The 20,356-nt window shown below is 43.6% G+C and overlaps 1 protein-coding gene across 4 annotated transcripts in view; it reads right to left on the bottom strand.

Annotated features, from left to right (window-relative positions):
- Usp13 (ubiquitin specific peptidase 13) overlaps positions 1-20,356 on the bottom strand; it is a 110,744-nt gene that overhangs the window by 40,974 nt on the left and 49,414 nt on the right. For all 4 annotated transcript variants that reach the window (XM_087622044.1, XM_087622042.1, XM_087622047.1 and 1 more), the window contains 5 exon segments: positions 15,407-15,501; positions 13,815-14,002; positions 9,380-9,451; positions 8,574-8,667; positions 1,068-1,193 (listed from right to left, as the gene is read on the bottom strand). In XM_087622044.1, the coding sequence (XP_087478170.1) occupies positions 1,068-1,193; positions 8,574-8,667; positions 9,380-9,451; positions 13,815-14,002; positions 15,407-15,501 (575 nt within the window).

Here is a 20,356-nt window from a genome sequence, read left to right as displayed (position 1 = left end):
TTATAGTCTCACAATTAAGCTTAAGTTGTTTAGAATTTTAAAAGATGATTTTAGGTCTAAGAAAATGTATCTAAGTTAGAATAAAAGTTATGATAGAGAATGATTTAGGTATAGAACTCTAAACACACCAAGTTAAGATAGATAATAAAATACTTTATCCAAAATTACCAAATACAAATGGACTGGACATTATAAATGTAACTCCTACCTAATAGTTTTCATAATTGTTTCATATTTATTACATGTCATTTCTTACTATAAGAGATAGAGCCTTTTCATTTAAACAAAAAGGAGAAATGTTGGGGGTTGGTCTGGTGCTGTAAATAGAAATGCTAAATTTTAAACTCTCAGATCTGGTTGCCCACAGACAAGCAAATTCTCACATATACCAGCCTTCATTCTATAAAACTTGCTCCCCAATTTAAAACTATTGGTTAAATAAAAGTGGCTACATCCAATTACTAGGGAGAAAAACGGTAGGCAGGGCTTTGGTTACCGGGAAAGGGGTCACAGATAGGGACCACAAGGAGAATGAAAGGAGGAAGAAGCGAGAGGAGAGGAGAAAGAGAAGAAGAGGGAGAGAGCAGGAGGTCTTCATTAGACATGATGGACCAGGACCACATGCCTGAGGAAATGGACCCTGTGGATAGACTGCTGGAGCAGAAATAACCCAGGAGAGACTTGAACAGCAAGTACTGGGGAGTGCAGCTGGGGAAGTAGCCAGTCTAGTACTCAAAAAATAGATTCAGGGTAATTCCTTCAGTAATTATGCTAAAGCTGAATAAAAAAATCTTAGCCTCAGTCTTTCATTTAGAAGTTATCCAGGGATAGAAATAAATTTATTAATTTACAAAACAAAGTGATATAACATGCAGCATGAAAGGCATACAATCCAGCAACACCTGAAACCCATTTAAGTGACTGCCACATCAAGTTTGCATGGCAGAGACAGCCAGCAAGAGGCCCAGTGAGCAACTGAGGTGAAGAGAAGGGGGCATTTGATCAAGCCATCACCACAGTGGCTTGGTGCATTTCTGACCACCCCAATGGATGCTCTCAAGACTTACCTCTACCAGATTAACCAAATGCAAGAAAAACTCCTGGGCATCCTGCTGTCTATTGGAGGAAAATTCTGGGTGACTCTTGCTGACAAAGGCCTTGAACATTCGTGGAGAGATCCCATTCTGCTGAGGCTGCAGTATAAAGACAAAATCATCTTCTATATGCGAAGAACCTGCTACTGTCATTCTGCTAAAGGGACATAATAGAATGACTCCTAATGACATAGTGCTATATTCATAGATCAGAGCCTCACTCAGCCTACGTCACAGAAGTTTCTTGCCGTAGCTGGTGATTAACCATCTGTACCCATCATGTGGAGACCCAAAACTGGACAGTGGCAGAGAGTGAGGGACTTTATCAAGCACCCAGTCCTAAATGGTAAGTCTTTGTCAAACTCTTCCCTTCAAGGCTCAGGGATCTATACAGAAGAGGGGTCAGAAACATTGTAAGCACCAGAAGTGCTGGATGACTCGAAGGGAACAGCATCTTCCAGACAGAGCAGGACTGATGCACATACGAATTCACAGAGACTGTGACAGCATGCGCAGGACCTGCAGAGGCTCAGCCTAGGTGAAATCCCAGCCCTGAGAGAGGGAAGTGGATGGATGGTCCCACCTCTAACACAGAAACTGTCTGCAAAGACACTTGCAGATAAGAGGTAAATCAGTGTTCTTCAATGGAGCAGGACTGGATATATCAACAACACTCCAGGGCAGGCCCTCTGGCCAGGAGTAGACAGCAACACAAAATAAACTCCATGTTTTGTTTTGTTTTGTTTTGTTTTGTTGTTTTAAAATTTTGTCTTATTGGATTTTTTGTTTGTTTGTTTGACTTTGGGTTTTTGTTTTGTTGTTTTGTTTTTACAGAAAGAAGAAAGAACATGAGGTTGGGTAGGTAAAGAAGACCCGAGAGGAGTTAAAAGAGGGGAAAATAAGATCAAAATATAGTGTATGGAGTTAATAAGTAAATAAAAACACTAAATTTAAGAAATCAGCAGCCAGCCCCTCCCCCATATACATTTGAAGCCTGAATGGCAAGCTGGTTGGGTCTAACTGTGAATTCTACCCTTCTAATGAGAAGAAAAAAGTGAACCATGACAAAAAGCAGCATCTGCAGAGTACTTAGCATGTACCAGACACTGTTCTATAAACGTCGTGAGCATAGTTGGCTCAATCAGTAAAGCGTCCGTCTAGCATGTATGAAGCTCCATCCCAGCACCACAGAAAGCAGGTGGGTGATACACATCTGCAATCCCAGCACTCAGGAGGTAGAGGCAAGAAGAGTAGAAATTCAATGGTACCCTTAGCTACATAGCAAGTTGAAGACTAGCCTGGGATTCATGAGACTGTCTAAAAATATATAGATACATATGTATACATGTATGTGTATGGATGGTTGGACAGAGGGACACATACATATTGAAACCTTCATACCAAAACCTTACATAAAAGGCCTTTTGAGATGGACTCAGAGGAAGGACGGTGGGTGAGCAGGGCACGAAGTCCACTATCTTGGTTGAAAGCTGCCTCTTGACCACTCACTTTGTAAAATGGTGGCCCAGAGTCTCCAAAATAGAAACCGCCAAGAGAACCTGCGGTGTGACTAGGGAACTGTATTTATCTTCTCCATCAGTAAGTAAAAATGAGACCAACTAAAATTAGAGAGAGGACCACAGTGCTCAGACTCTCTCAATGCTTATCCATGAGTTTGCAACAACGTGAAGGCACACAGCCAGACAGTGTCCGCTCCCTGCCCAGAGCCCAGTGTTTTAATTAATAAAGAAGAAGATAGCTAGTGGGAGGCTTCCAGCACATCAGAGCAATCGCTGACGATATTTCTGACCACACATACATCTTAACCTGTCCTAACAAAAGATTACAAGAAAGTCACTGGTCAGTTTTAGCACTATAGCATCTGGAAGGTCTGTAACATTATTGCTCTAAATAACTGACACGATAGGAACGGTTCAGTGCTCAGAGTGAAGGCAGCATGGACATACCAGTGCCGTGAATGGAAAGTTCTACTGGCAGCCTCGTTCTCCTGCAGCCACACTTCAAGCCCAACTGCGGAAGTGCTACTGCTGTACCCTAGACAGTCTCTTCTCCTCCCCTGTTTGTTTTATCATCTGACTTAAAACAACCAGACTGAAGCTGGCTAATTATAGCTATGGAATAACATGGTGGAGGAAAACATCCTGGAAAGACACTGTGTCTATGTTTTGATTCACTTAGAAACACCACTGTCTTCTATGTATGTGAATGAAATGTACTTTGCTTGTTTAAAAAAAAAAGGCAGAATGTTCTGTTTGCCCACAAGGTAAATACAAAGTAAAGCAAAGCCCCATGCTTAAAGCTAAAATCCTATCACCTTTCAATACAGCAAAATACTGGTTAGCTCAGATGATGTGAAACCTACAATGATGTCAAAATGATTTAATTTGGGAATCAGATATCTGTCCAGGACACTGTTTTGCGGAATACACAACTACTTCAAACATGCTATTTGCAGGAGAAAAAGATTGGAAAGCACTTGTCTATTATACAGAGGAATCTGGGTTTGGGCCTCTGCTTTAAATAAATAAATAAATAAATAAATAAATAAATAAATAAATAAATAAATAAATAAATAAATATCAAGAACGAATGGTAGAGCACAGATCAAATACTAGGCTGCAGAGATGACTCAGCAGCTAAGAGTGCCTATTGCTCTTTCCAGGTTCAGTTTCCAGCACCCATATACTGAGCTGCTCACAACCACTTAATCCCACTAGCACTTACACATGCATGCACACAAACACACACACACATACACACACACACACACACACACACACACACACACACACACACAAACATGAATAAAAGTAAAAGCTTCTCTTAAAGAAATTCAAGGGGTTGGGGATTTAGCTCAGTGGTAGAGCGCTTGCCTAGCAAGCGAAAGGCCCTGGGTTTGGTCCTCAGCTCCGGAAAAAAAAAAAAGAAATTCAAATACTGGTTGTTGGTTAGACACACAAATGGTGTTGGTTGGCAATGACACAAACTTAGACACATCTGAGAAGAGTCCAGCACAATTGAGATATGTCTCTATAAGAATGGCCCATAGTCAAGCCTGTAGATAAGACACTTCCGTTATTAGTGATCGATAAGGGAAGACCCAGCCCATTTTGGATGGTACAACCTCTGAGCAAATGGTTCCAGAGTGTATAAGAAAGCAGGGTGAGCAAGTCATGAGGAAAAAGCCAGTAGCAGTATTCCTCCATAGCCTGTTTCAGTTCCCACTTCCAGGCTTCTGCCCTGCTAAAGTTCCTGTCTTGATTTCCCTCAGGGATGGACTGTTGCCTGGAAGTGTAGGACAGAATAAACCCTTTCCTCCCCAAATTTCTTTCGGTCCTGGAGTTTTATCACATCAATAGAACCCATAACTAAGACACTGGGAATCTTTTTATAGATGAAATGGTTAACGGAGATAATACTAAAAAGTCTAGGGTTTCCCTTGGTCTGTAGCAGATGATTTTATATCAGGATGCATATTTATCAGAAATGCACCAAGATACAAAAGGCAGAGGTGAGAAGTGAAAAGTCCATGCTAATGTCATCCATACCTGGCAATTTGAACACTTGAAATGCTCGATCCAAGCAAGTGCTGGAGCAAGATCATGCAGTTGTCAACAGCAGCTGCACAGGCACCAAATGGCCTGAGGCAACTGCAAAGTCCACAGTGTTCTACCTTTGCAAGACCTTTCTGCATGCATTTCTGTTTCCACACAGGAAGAGTCTGGCCCTCAACAAGCATGGTGTGATGTGAGCTACCAGCAGAAAATGGTTCCCTCCACCCTCCACTGTTAATAGAGTAGAGAGGTGTACGGTGACTATGGTCTATCTGAAAATACATAAAATACTACATAAATCCAGGACATGCCCAAGACTACAAAATAAAACAAAACAAATACGCATGCGCGCGCGCACACACACACACACACACACACACACGCACTCATACACACGCACTCATACACACGCACGCACGCACGCACGCACACAAGTTCAATTCAACCTCTACCCTGAATGTCACAGGAGCCATATAGATGTGAAACCAAAGATCTACTCCCGTACCCACCCCATAGACAAGAACTTCTCTCTACTGCCAGAAAGCGCACTGTAACTCATGGTCATGATTTTTTTCTTCTTTTAATTTTGTCTGTTTGTTTGTTTGTTTGTTTGTTTGTTTGTTTTTGTTTTTGGCAGAGCCTCATTTAGCCCATGTTGGTCTTGAGCTCACCATGTATCTTGAATTTTTGATCCTCCTGCTTCTGCCTCCTTTCTCGTCAGAGTCTAGTAATGCAGTTATGTGAAGAGAATTCTGGGTGTTTGTGAGAAAAGTCCAAGAAAAGAATACAAGACTCTTATGTCCTAGGTTCCTTTAAAACACAGAATTGTTCTTGGAATGTGTTATCATGTTCCTCCCAGGTATAGCAGATAGGAGCGCGTTTACTTCAGATTACTCACTATTGCTCCCTGTTGCTATTCAATTAGATGTTTAAACTATACTTTATATACCTCTGTGGAAAAACATGATTTTGCCACATGTGTCTTGTTCTTGTAATCGTACAGAGATTGAATTTGTGAGAACTTTACTCATCTGATTTTTTCTTAACCCTCAGAGTATAAATTGTCTGATGCTCTGAATAAACTTGGCTATCTCATGTGACTCTAGTCTGTCTAATTTATCGGTTCCATTTCCTGATGTCCCGAGACTCAAGAGCTGTGGCACTCTGTGGTGGGATCTCAGTCCTGTACCACCACATTCAGTCTATGCAAGGCTGGGAATGGAACCCAGGGCTCAAGCACATTAGGCCAGCACTCTACCAATTAAATATCCCAAGCCCTTTGGGATCCTCTTTTCTAGACCACTGGGTATTGGTTCTGCACTACAGGGAAGGGTTTTCTAAGTCATCTAGATGAAAGGTCACGAACCCAAAATGCCAGGAGCATTAAACAGGTCACAAGTCACAGGGATTGGAGTCAGCTGGGAACCATGCCCTTCCATGTACAGGAGATCTGCCAGTGGGCTCCAGCTGCCACCAACAGACTAGGGCCTGGATATGATGTCTGAACCAAGAAAACACATTCAGCAGCCAAATACAGCCCAAGTAAGGCACAGTCATACCTCATACAGACAGAGCAGAGGTTCCCACTTGCCTATCAAGGACATCAGGATAGTAGCCAAATGCAGTTTTATTGCCAGACACTGCTAACCTGAAGAGTTTACACTTCCTTAAATAAGAAGATTCTAAAAGCATAAAAATGGTCATAAAATAAACACAGATTTACCTTCATTAGAAAGCTAATTCCTGGGGCTGGGGATTTAGCTCAGTGGTAGAGCGCTTACCTAGGAAGCACAAGGCCCTGGGTTCGGTCCCCAGCTCTGAAAAAAAGAACCAAAAAAAAAAAAAAAAAGAAAGCTAATTCCTGAAAGTGCCCCCCCCCCACACACACACACACCTGCAGCCATCTGAAGGTTGTGGTTCCATGAGCGGCATTCAGCCACTCTGCCCTTCAGGACCAGACTCCTTGACTCTACCGGACAAGGCAGAAGCTGCCCTCATGAAAGCTACCCAAGGCCCAGCACAGCCTGAACAATGTCCCAGAATAATGAGATCAAAACACATTTAAAAAAAAATCAATCATCATTCTTTCAAAATTCCATAGACGCTAGATAGAGAAGCCTGGGTGATCCAACCCCTACCCAAACACACCTTCCATTGTGTCCGCAGTGAAGATTCCCCCGATGGTCTAGTAGATTTATAGCTTTATACTGCAATGCTGGGTAACAAGGCTCTCTGAGAAGACGTGTTCTCTTTATCTCATCTCTTGGGTTCTCTAAGCAAAACATTTGTGTCCCTCCCTCCCCTCTTCCTAACCTACTTCCTTTCCACATCTAGATACCTCTGTGGATACACTCCCTTCATCCTCCTTTCCTCCTTGCCCACCTCCTCCAACTGTTGGCTCCATATGACCAAGTGTGAGCTCTCTTCTCACTTCTGCTCTTAAATTACCACAGTAGTTAAGGACAGCTGACCTAACCCTGGAGCACAGAGGTCACAAACTCGGGACCCAGCATGGTTCAGGCCTGAGCACTAAGTGAACAGGTGAGCAGAGTGGGTGGGGAGGTGAGTCTGGGTTTCATTCGTTATGGCTGTGTGTGGCCATAGCGCAAGGCATGCTGAATCCAGCTACACAGATATGCACTGCACATTACCATAGGGCACCAATCAAAAAAAAAGAGAAGGCTGCAAGCAGTTCCCTCTGGAGCTGTGTAACAAGGAAGTTCAGGGAGAAATAGCAGCCCAGGGTGCACATGGAGATCCATCAAGTCCAACTTTCAGTTCGTCTATCAATTAGAAAGTAGCTAACTAAGCTTCCCGGTTGAGCACGCTGGAAAACCACTTATAACTTTCCAACAGCAAGATGCTAGCAGAAACTGCTAATCCCCAGCTTTGGGTGGGGATTAGGAGGGGGCTGAGAAAGCCATGTGCTGTGGTTTAACAAAAGGGAACCTGTAGCAAGCATTCTAGAAACTGAACAAGGAGAATCAAGAATTCAAGGCTGGCCGGAAAAGGTCAGGAAGCTCAGGAAACTTACAAGACTCATTGTCCTATAAGCAATGAACAATTCTGAGGAAGTGGAAGCTCTTCAATAAAGCTGTCGGTAAATTGGACAGGGATGTGCTTGCCAAAGTCATTGCTCTTACTGGGGTGACCTGGCTTTGAGGCATCCACACTCCTCTCATCCTGATGCCTCTAAGTACTCTCCAAGAAACTCATTGGTTCACCAGAGCAAACCTGGACAGACCATTACTCTAGTCTGTTGTGGGCGCTCCACCTAGAGTAAGTACGTGCTGTTTATATCTCAGTGGGAAAGTAATGTAACTCTGGCCTACAGGGGAGAATCCTTCTAGAAGGAAGAAAGCGGGTGGGGAAGGAGTGGCGAGGAAGAGACGAAGAGAGGAAAGGAGAGAGACAGGGGATCTAGCAAAAACATCTAGAACTTAAGATAAAAAACCCACAAGCTGGGCAATGATGATGCACACCTTTGCTCACAGCATTTGAGAGGCAGAGGCAAGCAAATTTACTTGCGTCTGAGGCCAGCCTGGTCTACAGACTAAGTTTCAGGACAGCCAGGGCTGAGAAACCCTGTCTCAGAAAAAACAAACAAACAAAAACAGGCCCCGACTGGAAATGGGGGGAGGGGATAGTTTTTAAGATTCGTGCTTCCAGTCCCAGCTCTGCCTTGAGAAAATCATGAATGAGGGCACACATGTGGCCTCTGTATGACCCAAGACAGTAGGAACTCTGGTGCTGCCTTTCTATTACCATTGTTTGTAAGAACACAGGGACAAGGCTCCCACTTATGGGTATCCTGACAGCTCACTGAATTTACAATAGCCCTTTGCTAACCCGTGGAATCCCACACCACTAACCAATGTCAACCCTGGCACTCGGGGACACGTACCTTGTGCTCCTCCTTCATCACCTGTTCAATGAGCTCAGATTTCACTGGAGGCTTCGAGTACTGGCCAGAGAGGAGGCCATGTCCCAACTTAGTCCTAGGCAGGAGAGAGACAGACAATAAAGAGGCCACCGCTCTTTCCCACAGAGATGTGAAGATGACCCATGAGTTCTTGTAGCGGGGCTCCTCTCTATCCGGATTCCTCACAAATGGCTTGGTATTCTGACTTCACTTTCAAAGTTTCCTCAGAATTTAATAACTTTATTAATCTCTTCTTTTTTTTTATTAACTTGAGTATTTCTTATATACATTTCGAGTGTTATTCCCTTTCCCGGTTTCCGGGCAAACATCCCCCTCCCCCCTCCCCTTCCTTATGAGTGTTCCCCTCCCAACCCTCCCCCCATTGCCGCCCTCCCCCCATAGACTAGTTCACTGGGGGTTCAGTCTTAGCAGGACCCAGGGCTTCCCCTTCCACTGGTGCTCTTACTAGGATATTCATTGCTACCTATGGGGTCAGAGTCCAGGGTCAGTCCATGTATAGTCTTTAGGTAGTGGCTTAGTCCCTGGAAGCTCTGGTTGCTTGGCATTGTTGTACTTTTGGGGTCTCGAGCCCCTTCAAGCTCTTCCAGTTCTTTCTCTGATTCCTTCAATAGGGGACCTATTAATCTCTTCTTATAAAGGTAACACACACCCATTCTAGAACACTTAAAAATACAGAAAATAAAGAAGAAAAAAGAATTGCCTTCAACTCAGCAGTAACCAATGCAAACACCCCACCAGAAACTTAAAACACAGCACTGGGCACTTACATCTGTGTGTTGAAGTCCTGCGTTGGATCTAATGGTGAGTAGTCAAATATCCTTGGGAGGTTTCCTACATACCTAGGAGACAACAGCACAGTCACTACATAATAGGACAACAGAAGCAAGCTGTCATTCTATGGCCACCCAACTGAGGAAAGGTTTTCCTGAGTTTCTCCCTCAGAGTAGACTCATGAGTCATCCCCAAATCTGGAAGCTTCCATCCTCCTTAGAGCAGTACCCTTCAGATGTACCAATCTCCTCACCTGAGATACAAGCATAAGATTTAGAGTTCTGCCAACAGTCCCCCACAATCATTCTGATGTATCAGAAACCATGTGGTCACAATCACTGCTTCAAAAACAAACAGCACCCAGCAAATAGAGAGGTTAAGGCAAGAGGTTGCAAGTTCAAGGTCAGCCTTCTTCTGCAACAGGATAAGACCCTGTCCCACACAAAATAGGTAAGGTTATTGACAGCCTTCTTCTCCACCCAAAGTGATGAGTATATCCTCAACTCTGCCTAGCTCAGCTGCAGTCTTCCTTCTCTATCTTTATAGAGTCTTTTCCTTGCCTGTGAATTCTGCTCCATCACTTTATTGAAAGTCCCCATCCTCAGTTACAGACCATTATGGCCTAACATCAACAATAATCTGAGTGGAATTTGTCCAGAAAGCTGTACCCTTATGTTCCCTCACAATGATGCTCTTTCCCTAAGCCTGCCCATGTTCTTTGTTAGAAATCTCTGCTTGGCCTTGTTGGAGTCATGGCCAAGCCCTTCACCTTCATCCTGAATAGATATCTGCTATATTATCTTAGCAAATATTTATGTGACGTTTTCCTGTACTATTGGGAATCTTGTCAATAATTTCAAAATGAAGGTATCAGCAATGACACCTACCCTAACTACTTTCCCTGAGGTAAGGCTTTCTTGAGAAAAGGTTTCCAGTGTGGCTGAGGAGTTATTCATTACATTCCTATAACCAAGGGGTTGACATTGCCATTATCCCATGAGAGAAATAACAACTTGGGGTGCCACTTTCCTAGGTAGCATCTGAGTCACCTACCCATAGAGCCCAAGATGCCCCACATGCACACACACCCAGCCTGGCTCCAAAACTGAGTTCTGAAACTTTGCAGGATGTCACTGGTTGGCTACCCTTTCTCCCAGCAGGCCACAATCCTAACAAAGCAGTGCTAGCCTTAACTCTGACATCTGCTATTAACATGTCACCCCCTCCATTTCCACAGTTCATTGCCTCATCACCTGCTCTGCTTTTTGTTGTTGTTTGTTGTAGTTTATTTGAGACAGGATGCTGTCACTCTCTAGCCCATGCTGACCTCTGACCTCGTGACCCTTGCCCATTTCTCTGATGTCATTTGTAAGCTCTCTCCCTCTGTCCAGTAGCTCTAGCTACTCACCATCCTCACCCCTGCTTCAAAACCAGGCTATCGCTGTCTCTTTCCAGATGCTTGGTAACTCTTCTTCAGGTCTGTCAGAAGCCTCCTCCCCAGACTGGGCAAAAGGAAGAATGGCAACTTACCATCACCCTCCCAGCTCCCTGCTGTTGGCTCAACTTCTTAACTTCCATTGCTAGCTGGAATTATACAGTTTGTTTATATTCTTCATGATTATCTGTGACTCAAGAGTCCATACTAACATGTACTCTATGTGAAGACAGGGACTCCATGTAGACAGTATCTACAGTAACAGAGTAGTGTCTGACATGGGAAATATTTGGTGTATATCTACTAAATGAACGGGCTCATATCATCTGTGAACTTAAGGTCCCAGGAAAAAGGAAAAGCTATACCTGAGTTACAGATTTTGCCAGCAAATGACTGAACTCAAAAGATTATGGAGACTTAAAATGTAACAGACCAAAGCTAAATCATCTTGGGCTATTTTCAGTTCCTCTGAAAGCCATTCATTGCCCATTCATGTCATACATCTTACCTAACATCCTATAACTATTAGGGTCTTGACAATGTGTTCTTCGTAGACTGTTAGCTTCCACAAATCCCAAAGCTAAAATGTCATCAGACAGTATCTGATACCTATAGCAGAGATGTCCGCTCTTTGCTGTGACCTGTCTACCTGTGGTCCTTAATAACATACTGGATTTATGACTTGCCTTGTTCTATAACTAATAAAATCTCACATGACCAGTGCACAGTGAGCTTGTCTTTTGGCGGAACCTGAATACATGTTCTTTGGACATAATCACACATTTAATTCTAGAGTAAACAATCTGCATTCCTCTGGAGATGAGAGCTATGCTTATGCACTGAATTGTCACATCACCAATTTCATCAAACAATTACCAATAACCAAACAGGAAATGCACTACTAGACTTGGGTGCCTGTCCCCAAAGGCCACATGTTGTTAAAGCCTGGGGTCAGTGGCATTATTGGAAAGTGGAGTAGTGTGAAGATGTAAAGTCACTGTGGAAGTGCCTAGAGGAGTCAGTGGGAGCTCTCCACACCACACAAAGACCATGAATGACCTGGTCTGTCACACATTATTGCCACTATGCACTATGTGTACTCGCTGGTTCTGTGTGTCAACTTGACACAAGCAAGAGTCATCAAAGAGGAAGGAGCCTGAGTTGAAGAAATGCCTCCATAAGATCCACGGTAGGACATATTCTCAATTAGCGATCATGGAAACTGGCCCAGCCTATTGTGGGTGGTGCTATCCCAGAGCTGGTGGTCTCTGGGGTCCATAAGAAAGCAGGCTGAACAAGTTATGTGAAGCAAGCCATTAGGCAGCACCCCTCCATGGCTCTGCAACAGTTCCTACATCCAGGTTCAAGCCCTGCTTTACTTCCTGACCCAAGTTCCTCCAACGATGGACTATATTCTGGAAGTATAAGCCAAATAAATCCTTTCCTCCCCACTTGCTTTTTGGTCATGGGACACTATCCCATCAAAGTCCCAAAGTAACGGGGTCAATTGATCAAGAATAGAGAGAGGTCTAAATCTCACATGCAAAAATATAGGCATAAGTTACATGTTCATTAAAGAAAAATGTACAAAGTTATTTATTTGTCACACTTCACAATGTAGAGTTAATTTTTCCTAGATAACAAAGCAGTAAAAATGTTGAAATTTGAAAGAGCACAAGTTTCTTCCATTATAATTTAAAGTAAATAATAGTTATATGTCACCTTCCAAAATGGCATCTCCTAGGTATGTCAAAAAGAAACCGGTATATTTATCATGTAAGATAAACTTTCATTAGCCCATATTCAAGAGATGATAAAAGAAACGTAGGTTAAAATTTATAAAAATAGTATGATTCATGATACATGCCTCTGAAAAAGTTTCCCAAGCTGGAATTACACACTTTCTGTGCCTCTTTTCCACCCTTCCCACTAATCTGTCAGTGGTGTGTGTCCCCTCTGACTCCTTCTTCGCTTCCCCTTCATGAGTAAACCACAGTGATAACTAAGTTCTTATACCTTTCTACAGAATGTCTAACTTTGTGTGTTCCCTCAAGTCAAATACCAGACACTTGAGTTTACTCTTGAACACACACACACACACACACACACACACACACACACACACACACACACAGCTAAACATAACATAACTGGCCCTTTCCTAGAAAATTAAAGAGTACATGTGGAAAATTGACAATGTATTTTCAAAGCCAGAAAACATCAATAAATGGTTCTGAGAGGAAGGAGGAGATTATCTGACCTGATGTACATTTAATGACACACTATGTAACTACTAGACCTCAGCTGCATTCGGGTAAAATACCACCTTGTTTTCTGTTTCTGTTGGTCAGTCTATCTGGGTATAATAGATTTTAAATTTAAACAGGCTAAATTCCACATTTAACCTGGTGTGGAAACCTACAGACTGTAAACTCCTCTGCTGTTAGACTTCTTGTCCTAAGCACAAGCCCAAGCAGAAAATGCCCACAGACACAGCAACTAGTGGGGGGCGGGGGGAGAACCGTGTACCTGCAGAACTAGGAAGCCCCCTAAATCAGTACACCCAGAGTGTCTGTGAGAAGAATCAACTTTTCCAACTCCTAAAGATGAATGATTTTAAAGCTACCATCCACATATAAGAAGCAGTGATATCAAACACTATGCCAATCTCTAGGAGCTTGATCAACTCCAATTTCCACCACTCCTCACTGCAGACCCACACCTAGCAGCCCAGGCCATCACCTCAGAGACACATCATTAACAAAAAATAGTAACCTAAAATCGTCCATAGGAATAAATGCACAACAGTTGCTCAGTCTCCAAGCTCTCTCTCTCTAGCCTGACCTTGTAATGCAGGGTGAGCAAAGTCACCGGGCCTCGGGGTGAGAAGCCACACTCCCACCATGATGCAGTAGCAATGGTATACCCCTAACACAGAGCAGACTAGCTCAGGGAGACTGGCAGCACAGAGGCCGTCAGCAATGGCGCCCACTTACGCTCTCTGGAACTCTGGGATGCTGAAGATGGCCTGCATGACAGAACTGAGGTAGCAACTGTTGCCCAGGTTCTTCAGGCCCGTGTACCCTGGGCCATACATTGGCTTCAGCTTAGTTCCTGACTCCTGGATCACTTCCCACTCGCTGACTCTCAGCTTGATGTCATTGTCCCGGAACCCATTCTCTGTCTGGGACATCATTAAAGAGAGAGAAAAGGGCTTTAAATAGGACTCACAATCAAAACTTTTTCCTGATGTAATGGGTAGTTCTGCCATTTTCCTCGAAGACATAAAAAAAGATGAATAACGTATTTAAAGACATTAAGAGACAATAAGTATTACATAAGAATGTAAATGTACTTAATGTCACAAAACTGCATACTTGAAATTAGCTAAAAAGCAATTTTATAAATACTTTACTACAATGTTTTAAAGATTTAATTATATATATATACTGTCACTGTCTTCAGACACACCAGAAGAGGGCATCAGATCCCATCACAGATGGTTGTGAGCCACTGTGTGGTTGCTGGGAATTGAACTCAGGACCTCTGGAAGAGCAGTCAGCGCTCTTAACCACTGAGCCATCGCTCCAGCCCTTCACCACAGTTTTTTAAAACATGAAAAGGTTTTGGTTTTTCTTTGGGTGTTGTTGCTGTTGTTGTTACTGTTTTGTTTTGTGTTTGTATTTTGTCGTTCTTTTTTATTTTGGTTTTGTTTTCAGGAAAGAGAAAGAACAAGAAAGAAGGAGACAGAAGTCAACTAATGAGGGATGAAGCCCAAGTGTGTGCAGAACATGAAAAAGTCCTGGGTTCTGTCCTCAGCACTGCACAGCCTGGGCATAGTTCACACTTGGAACCCCAGAACTCTGGAGCTGAGGCAGGAAGATCAGAAGTTCAAGGTCATTCTCGGCTACATAGTGGAGCCAGCCCAGGCTACCTGAGGCTTTCACAAAAATTCAAAGCAAGGCCTACAGTAAAGAAAAAGGCAAGTCAGGGAGAGAGGAGGGTGAACCGGAACTGCCGAAGTGTGGACGCACCTAGGAAAGGAACGAAAGGAAGGGACGGGTAAGTGAAAAGATGGGTACCAATGAGAAATAACCAAACAGCATGAGAGCACAAAGACAGAGTGCTGACCTGGGAGACAGAGAACACAGCCCGGCACTGAAACAGGCCTCTCAGGCAAAAATACTCCATCGTCCTCCATCGTCACATTGAAACAAGCAATGAAGCAGAGCCTCAGCAGTTTACTCCACCCACTACCCAGCAGCCCTCACTCCCTTCTGGAAGTTCCTTATAGTGATTTTAAAGGTCATCATCTTGTACTTTCTCCCTTTAGTGAAAAGGACAGGGATTCATACAACTACCCATTAAAGGAAACAAAAATTTGCAAGTAACCACTCTCCCCCCAAATAAACCACGACTAAACAAAACTCTAGGCTGGCAACCCATGCAAAATGCTAATCAATTAAATTCAACAAAGTAATGAAACAATTAAAACAAAATCTACTAAGTCCATATTAAACAAATTAAAGACTCCCGCCCCTACCCATCACTAACCCAGTGTAGAATTAGAGACAAAAGGTTTTCTCACCCCTTGTGTGTGGAGCATGTCAATCCCAAAATGTGCTAAGTGTTTGGCCAAATGAGGATCCGAAACAGGCCCCTCTTCTTGAAAAGAATAAACATCTGGAAGACGAAGAGAAAACAGCACTGAGGTCTGTATGTGGCTTCCATGCAACACTGGCTTAGCCAATGGAGCCTGCAGGAGGGTTGGCACCAGTGAGAAGACACTCACAACACCCAACCAGGAGGCCACAAACAATAGACACACATTTTGTAAACATGAATAATCTTCACACAGTTAAGAAACATTGAGTTCCCTAAAGCAGACGGAGGATGGATAGCTGGATGTAAGATAACTTAAAAGGAGATCAGTATGAATACCTAACCTTTCAGCTTTATAACCACAACCCATGGCAGCATAATTCCAAAGTCGGGAAGGAAAGAGAAAAGTGGGTGGGGGGAGAGGGTGACAGCTCTCTGCCAGGGCAGGAAGAACCACGGGGGAGACAGGGTACAGGCCCTGAGGGGCAGCTGGATGGTGAGAAGTGGTCATGTAGGCTTTGGGGACCTATGCTGCTCCTTCCCCTTTGCCCATCTCTCTGCCTTCAGTGTCTATAATTCACAGAACTAGGGAGAGATGGGAGCCAGAATGCAGACCTGTGCAGCTTCCCAAGATGTGCTCGCACAGCAGCGCACAAGAACTGAAGAGGCAAGCATGCTCACCCTGCTCGCACCAGAACTAAGGTGGGCAACATGATGAATCCATCACCCAGGACACTACTATAAAGGCAGGCTGTGACCACTCATGGCCTTTGCTCCAGGACTGAAGAGATATGCTCACTCTGAAGCCCACACCAAACCTGTGGCAATGGACACAACTTACCCCAAGACTCCACACCGGTACTGAGGAGGCAAACAACTGGGGAGGCCTCAAATGCTAGTCCCCTGTGATACCTTGATGCTGGGGGGCAGCATCTACCCTGAGGAAATTAATATTCCACAGGATAGCATAATGTTTTAGAGGAGCCCCATCAAATGCACAGACCCTGCACCAGGTATCTGAGGCTACTTGGAAATGCAGACTCTGAGCCCCGGCCTTATCAAATCAAACTCTGTGTTGCCAACAAGAGCCCAGAGACAGTTTCAGACACACTGTAGAGCCCTATCTGTCCTGAGGCAGCAATGAAAGGAGGGACAGGAGTCCACATGTCCTGTGTCCCTGGAGAGCCTCATAAAGGCTAAGTGGCTTTTCCTCACATTTCACATGTGGCCCAGAACCCCAGTGTCTCACTCCTGTCCATCTCCTTCCTTCTATCTCAGCAAGTTCAAGGTATCTCAGGATATGACTGGTGAAGTGCCATCTAGGCACAGTCTAGGAACAGAGGCCCCAAACCACAGTCTCTTTCCTTCTAAACTTCGGAAAATAAAATATTCTAAGAAAAATAGCTACAAAGATGTCATTCTTCATGACAGTCTCTCCTGCACTGTCTAAGAGAGTATAGTGCTCCTTGGGACACTGTGAAGGACCGACAGATGGCGGGCATGAAGACGCTATGAAGCTAGAGTGATCCTCTGACCCATACCAAGGTATGTGGAGACTCGCTGACCCCAAAGGAAGGTGGTCTTCCTGTTAAAAACAGAGTGGCTGGTGTAGAGATGTCTCGCCTACTCTTTACAATGTGAGCAGTAGTCTTCACCAACACCTTCTTTACTGTAATGCAAGCTCTCTCAAAGTCAAAACCAAAAGCTGAAATCCCCCAACTCCATCAAGAGAGTTCCCAGAGGGCTGAGTGAGATGGCACATTGAGACCATCTCTGTATGAAAGGTAAAAGATTCACAATAAGAAAAAACTAGACTAGGGTTTGGGATTTAGCTCAGTGGTAGAGTGCTTGCCTAAAAAGCGCAAGGTCCTGGGTTCGATCCCCAGCTCCGAAAAAAAGAAAAAAAAAAGAAAGAAAGAAAAAAAAACTAGACTATCCCAAAGACAGTAGAGGAGGAGTTTCAAAGACCCACAAAGGAAGTGGAAAGATTCTGGAAAAGAGTAGAAACAACAGTAAGTCTCCCGAAAGTTAAATATATAAAAATAAATAAATAAAATATTTTCTGAACTAACATTTTTTAAGTAAGGAATGAGAAGAAATAGAAAAAATAGCAAATACTTGAGAGAACATGAAAATGGCAGTCCTAAGGCTACTCTACTCTCTTCAAGTGGTCAGACATTTTTGAAAACTTAATTGTCATGGCTCTGTTAGAAAATAATAAAACTCCTAGCGTCACCCCCAGTGAAAATTCCCTGGGATCCCTAAATAAATAAAAACCATGCTGCCTCCAATGTTTCTTACCCTTACTAAGTTTTCTCACATTAAGAAGACACCATTCTATCTGTTCTCTCAGAGGTTCTGAGTTAAACTCCCAGCAATCACATGGTGGCTCCTAAACATCTTTAATGAGACCTAGTGCCCTTTCTGACCTGCAGGCATACATGCAGGCAGAACACTGTATACACTAAATAAATAAATAAATAAATAAATAAATAAATAAATAAATAAATAAGCACCTATCTCAGGTGCTTAAATGTCCAAAGATGTCACATGATTTGGTCAAATATGATAATCATGTCTTATCCCAATAACAAAAACAATTTAAGAAGTGCCATACAAGAAACTGAAAATGAACTCAATCGTCCTATGGCAATAACAAAGAACTGTACAAGGGAGACACACATGTTCAGATGTGAGTGGACTTGGGGGTAAAGGCACTGCCTTCTGTGTCTTTATTGGGAAATTCACATTATCTCCAAATTCAGCTTAGCAAACCTGTCTTAGCTGGAGAGCTATTCATCCTGTAAGCACTGCTGGGCAGAGTGCTTCCACACCCCCTGCTGTGGCCTAAAGCCTAAGCCAGAAACCACAGTGATGGTGCCCAGGGAGAGGCTCCTGGGCTAGCACAGATAGTGCTCAGTAGGTATTAGCTGACCAGTGACTCTGGGTTCCGGTTCAGTGAAAAGCTAAGCCAAAGGGCCAGAGGCTGTGATCTCTAAAAAAAGATAGACGAGCAGGTTATAAGCAGAAATGGACATGGGAACTGAGGGTTGAAGCAAGAAAGGGATCTGTAAGAAATAACTGCAAAACAATGGTTGAATACCCAGATTCCTTTTTCTGCTTTTTTCTACTCTCCCATATTGATTGTAATATTTTAACTGAAAATACACACATGGACTGAGGGTGTCTCTCAGTTGGTAAAATGCTTGCCTAGCATGCACAAAGCCTTTTGGTTTGATTCCCAGCACTGTGTTAACCCAGCACAGTGACAACACACCCATAATCACAGCATTTGGGAGGTAGAGGTAGAAATCTCACGAGTTCAAGGTTGACCTTAGCTACATAGGGTTTGAGGCCAGACTGGGCTACTTGAGACTCTGCTTTTGTTTTGATTCTAAGTTTATAATTCCTACAATTTAATTAAAGAGTATGTTCTAGGATCCACAGACGACTAATCAAACTTGTTCGGCCACATTGATTAACTCGCTCATTGATTATAGTTAAAAAACACAAGTGAACACAAAATACACAGAGATATGAAGGTGCAACGTTATGCAAGATAAGCAGGGTCCCTCCTCTTGTGACTTTAAAGCCTAGTATCTCAAACAGTCTTGGAAGTAATGCTAGACTTCAATAGACCACAACAGACACCATCTTAGCTGAGGTTCATTTGTGTAACACAAGTTCTTAACCACAAAGAAGTCCTCACACTCAAAAAGGAACTGCCAGGTGGTTCCACTGCTTAGGACAGAGGAAACCAGAGACACAGTCACACACCAAGAAGAACAGCAAAAGGCTGAGAAAATGCAGACCGATCCATAGCACCTGGTCACCAAGAGCTACCTGTGTCCCACAAGCCATCTACCACCCACAGAGAACAGAGCTGAAATGAGAAGATGCTCGCACTAGCAAAACAAACACAAAATGCACATGCTTATGGCACAGGACCATCCCTAGGCAGGGGAAACCTACACTGATGTCAAATATCAATACAAACAAGGAGCACCTTTCCTCTACTTGTTCACTGCACAAATCCTTGCTGAGCCACCAATATGCCCAGGGAGGTATATAAAATGGCAGAGCTAGAGGACAACAAAGATGGTCCCTGGCTACCCTCACTAACCTAACTGACACAGGATCTTTTAAAAGCTCCACTGGGCAACAGCACAAGGTGCTACCACACACCAGCAGGGGATAAAAGGTTAAAGCTAATAGGAAGTAATCAAGGCATTGACCCCAACACAGTAGGCTTTGAGAAACAGAAGGGTCCTTGTGCTCAGGTCAGGGATGAAAACAATCAAAAGGACGAAGGCCTAGGTGAGAAGTCATGCAGGGAGCACATCCAGTCAAACGAACAGCTCACGGCTGCCCTGTGCACCTGGACCATCAGTGTGCTGTCAACCTGGCACAGAAGAACCTTCCCATGTAAACAACCGTCTCCGTGATGGAACTACTACAACCCTCTCCCACCTCCAGCTCATCTTACTCTGACAAGAACCTCCTCCCACACTGGAGAGCTTGGCTGGTTTGTGTGGTAATCTGGTTCTTGTTTTGTTTGTGCTGTCTGTACCCATGGGGACCCAGGGTGGAACTGGATACAGGGTCCATTTTTATGATGTGTGCCATCATTTTGGCCTAGCCTGGTGGGTTAGGACTTCTTGGGAAAGCAAAACCATAAGTAGAGGCTTTAAGAATGAAGAGGGTCTCACTGAGCAGGTACAACTCTTTGGGAAAGGAACCGGTGGGGGATGGGAGGTGTAGATCAAGACACCACTGGATATTTGAATGCACAACCTTAGATTTCATGTCTACCAAGCAATCTTCTAAATATAATTCAGCTCCCACAGGGAAAGAATGTACTGGTTAAGTTGACATAAACAGCGCACAGACTGGCAATAGTGGTTCTCATTATGACCTAAAAAAACAAATGCCCTGA

This window comes from Rattus norvegicus, chromosome 2 (genome assembly GCF_021556685.1).
Source record: "Rattus norvegicus strain SHRSP/BbbUtx chromosome 2, alternate assembly SHRSP_T2T, whole genome shotgun sequence".
Taxonomy (NCBI): domain Eukaryota; kingdom Metazoa; phylum Chordata; class Mammalia; order Rodentia; family Muridae; genus Rattus; species Rattus norvegicus.
This window is presented reverse-complemented; position numbering and strand designations above follow the sequence as displayed.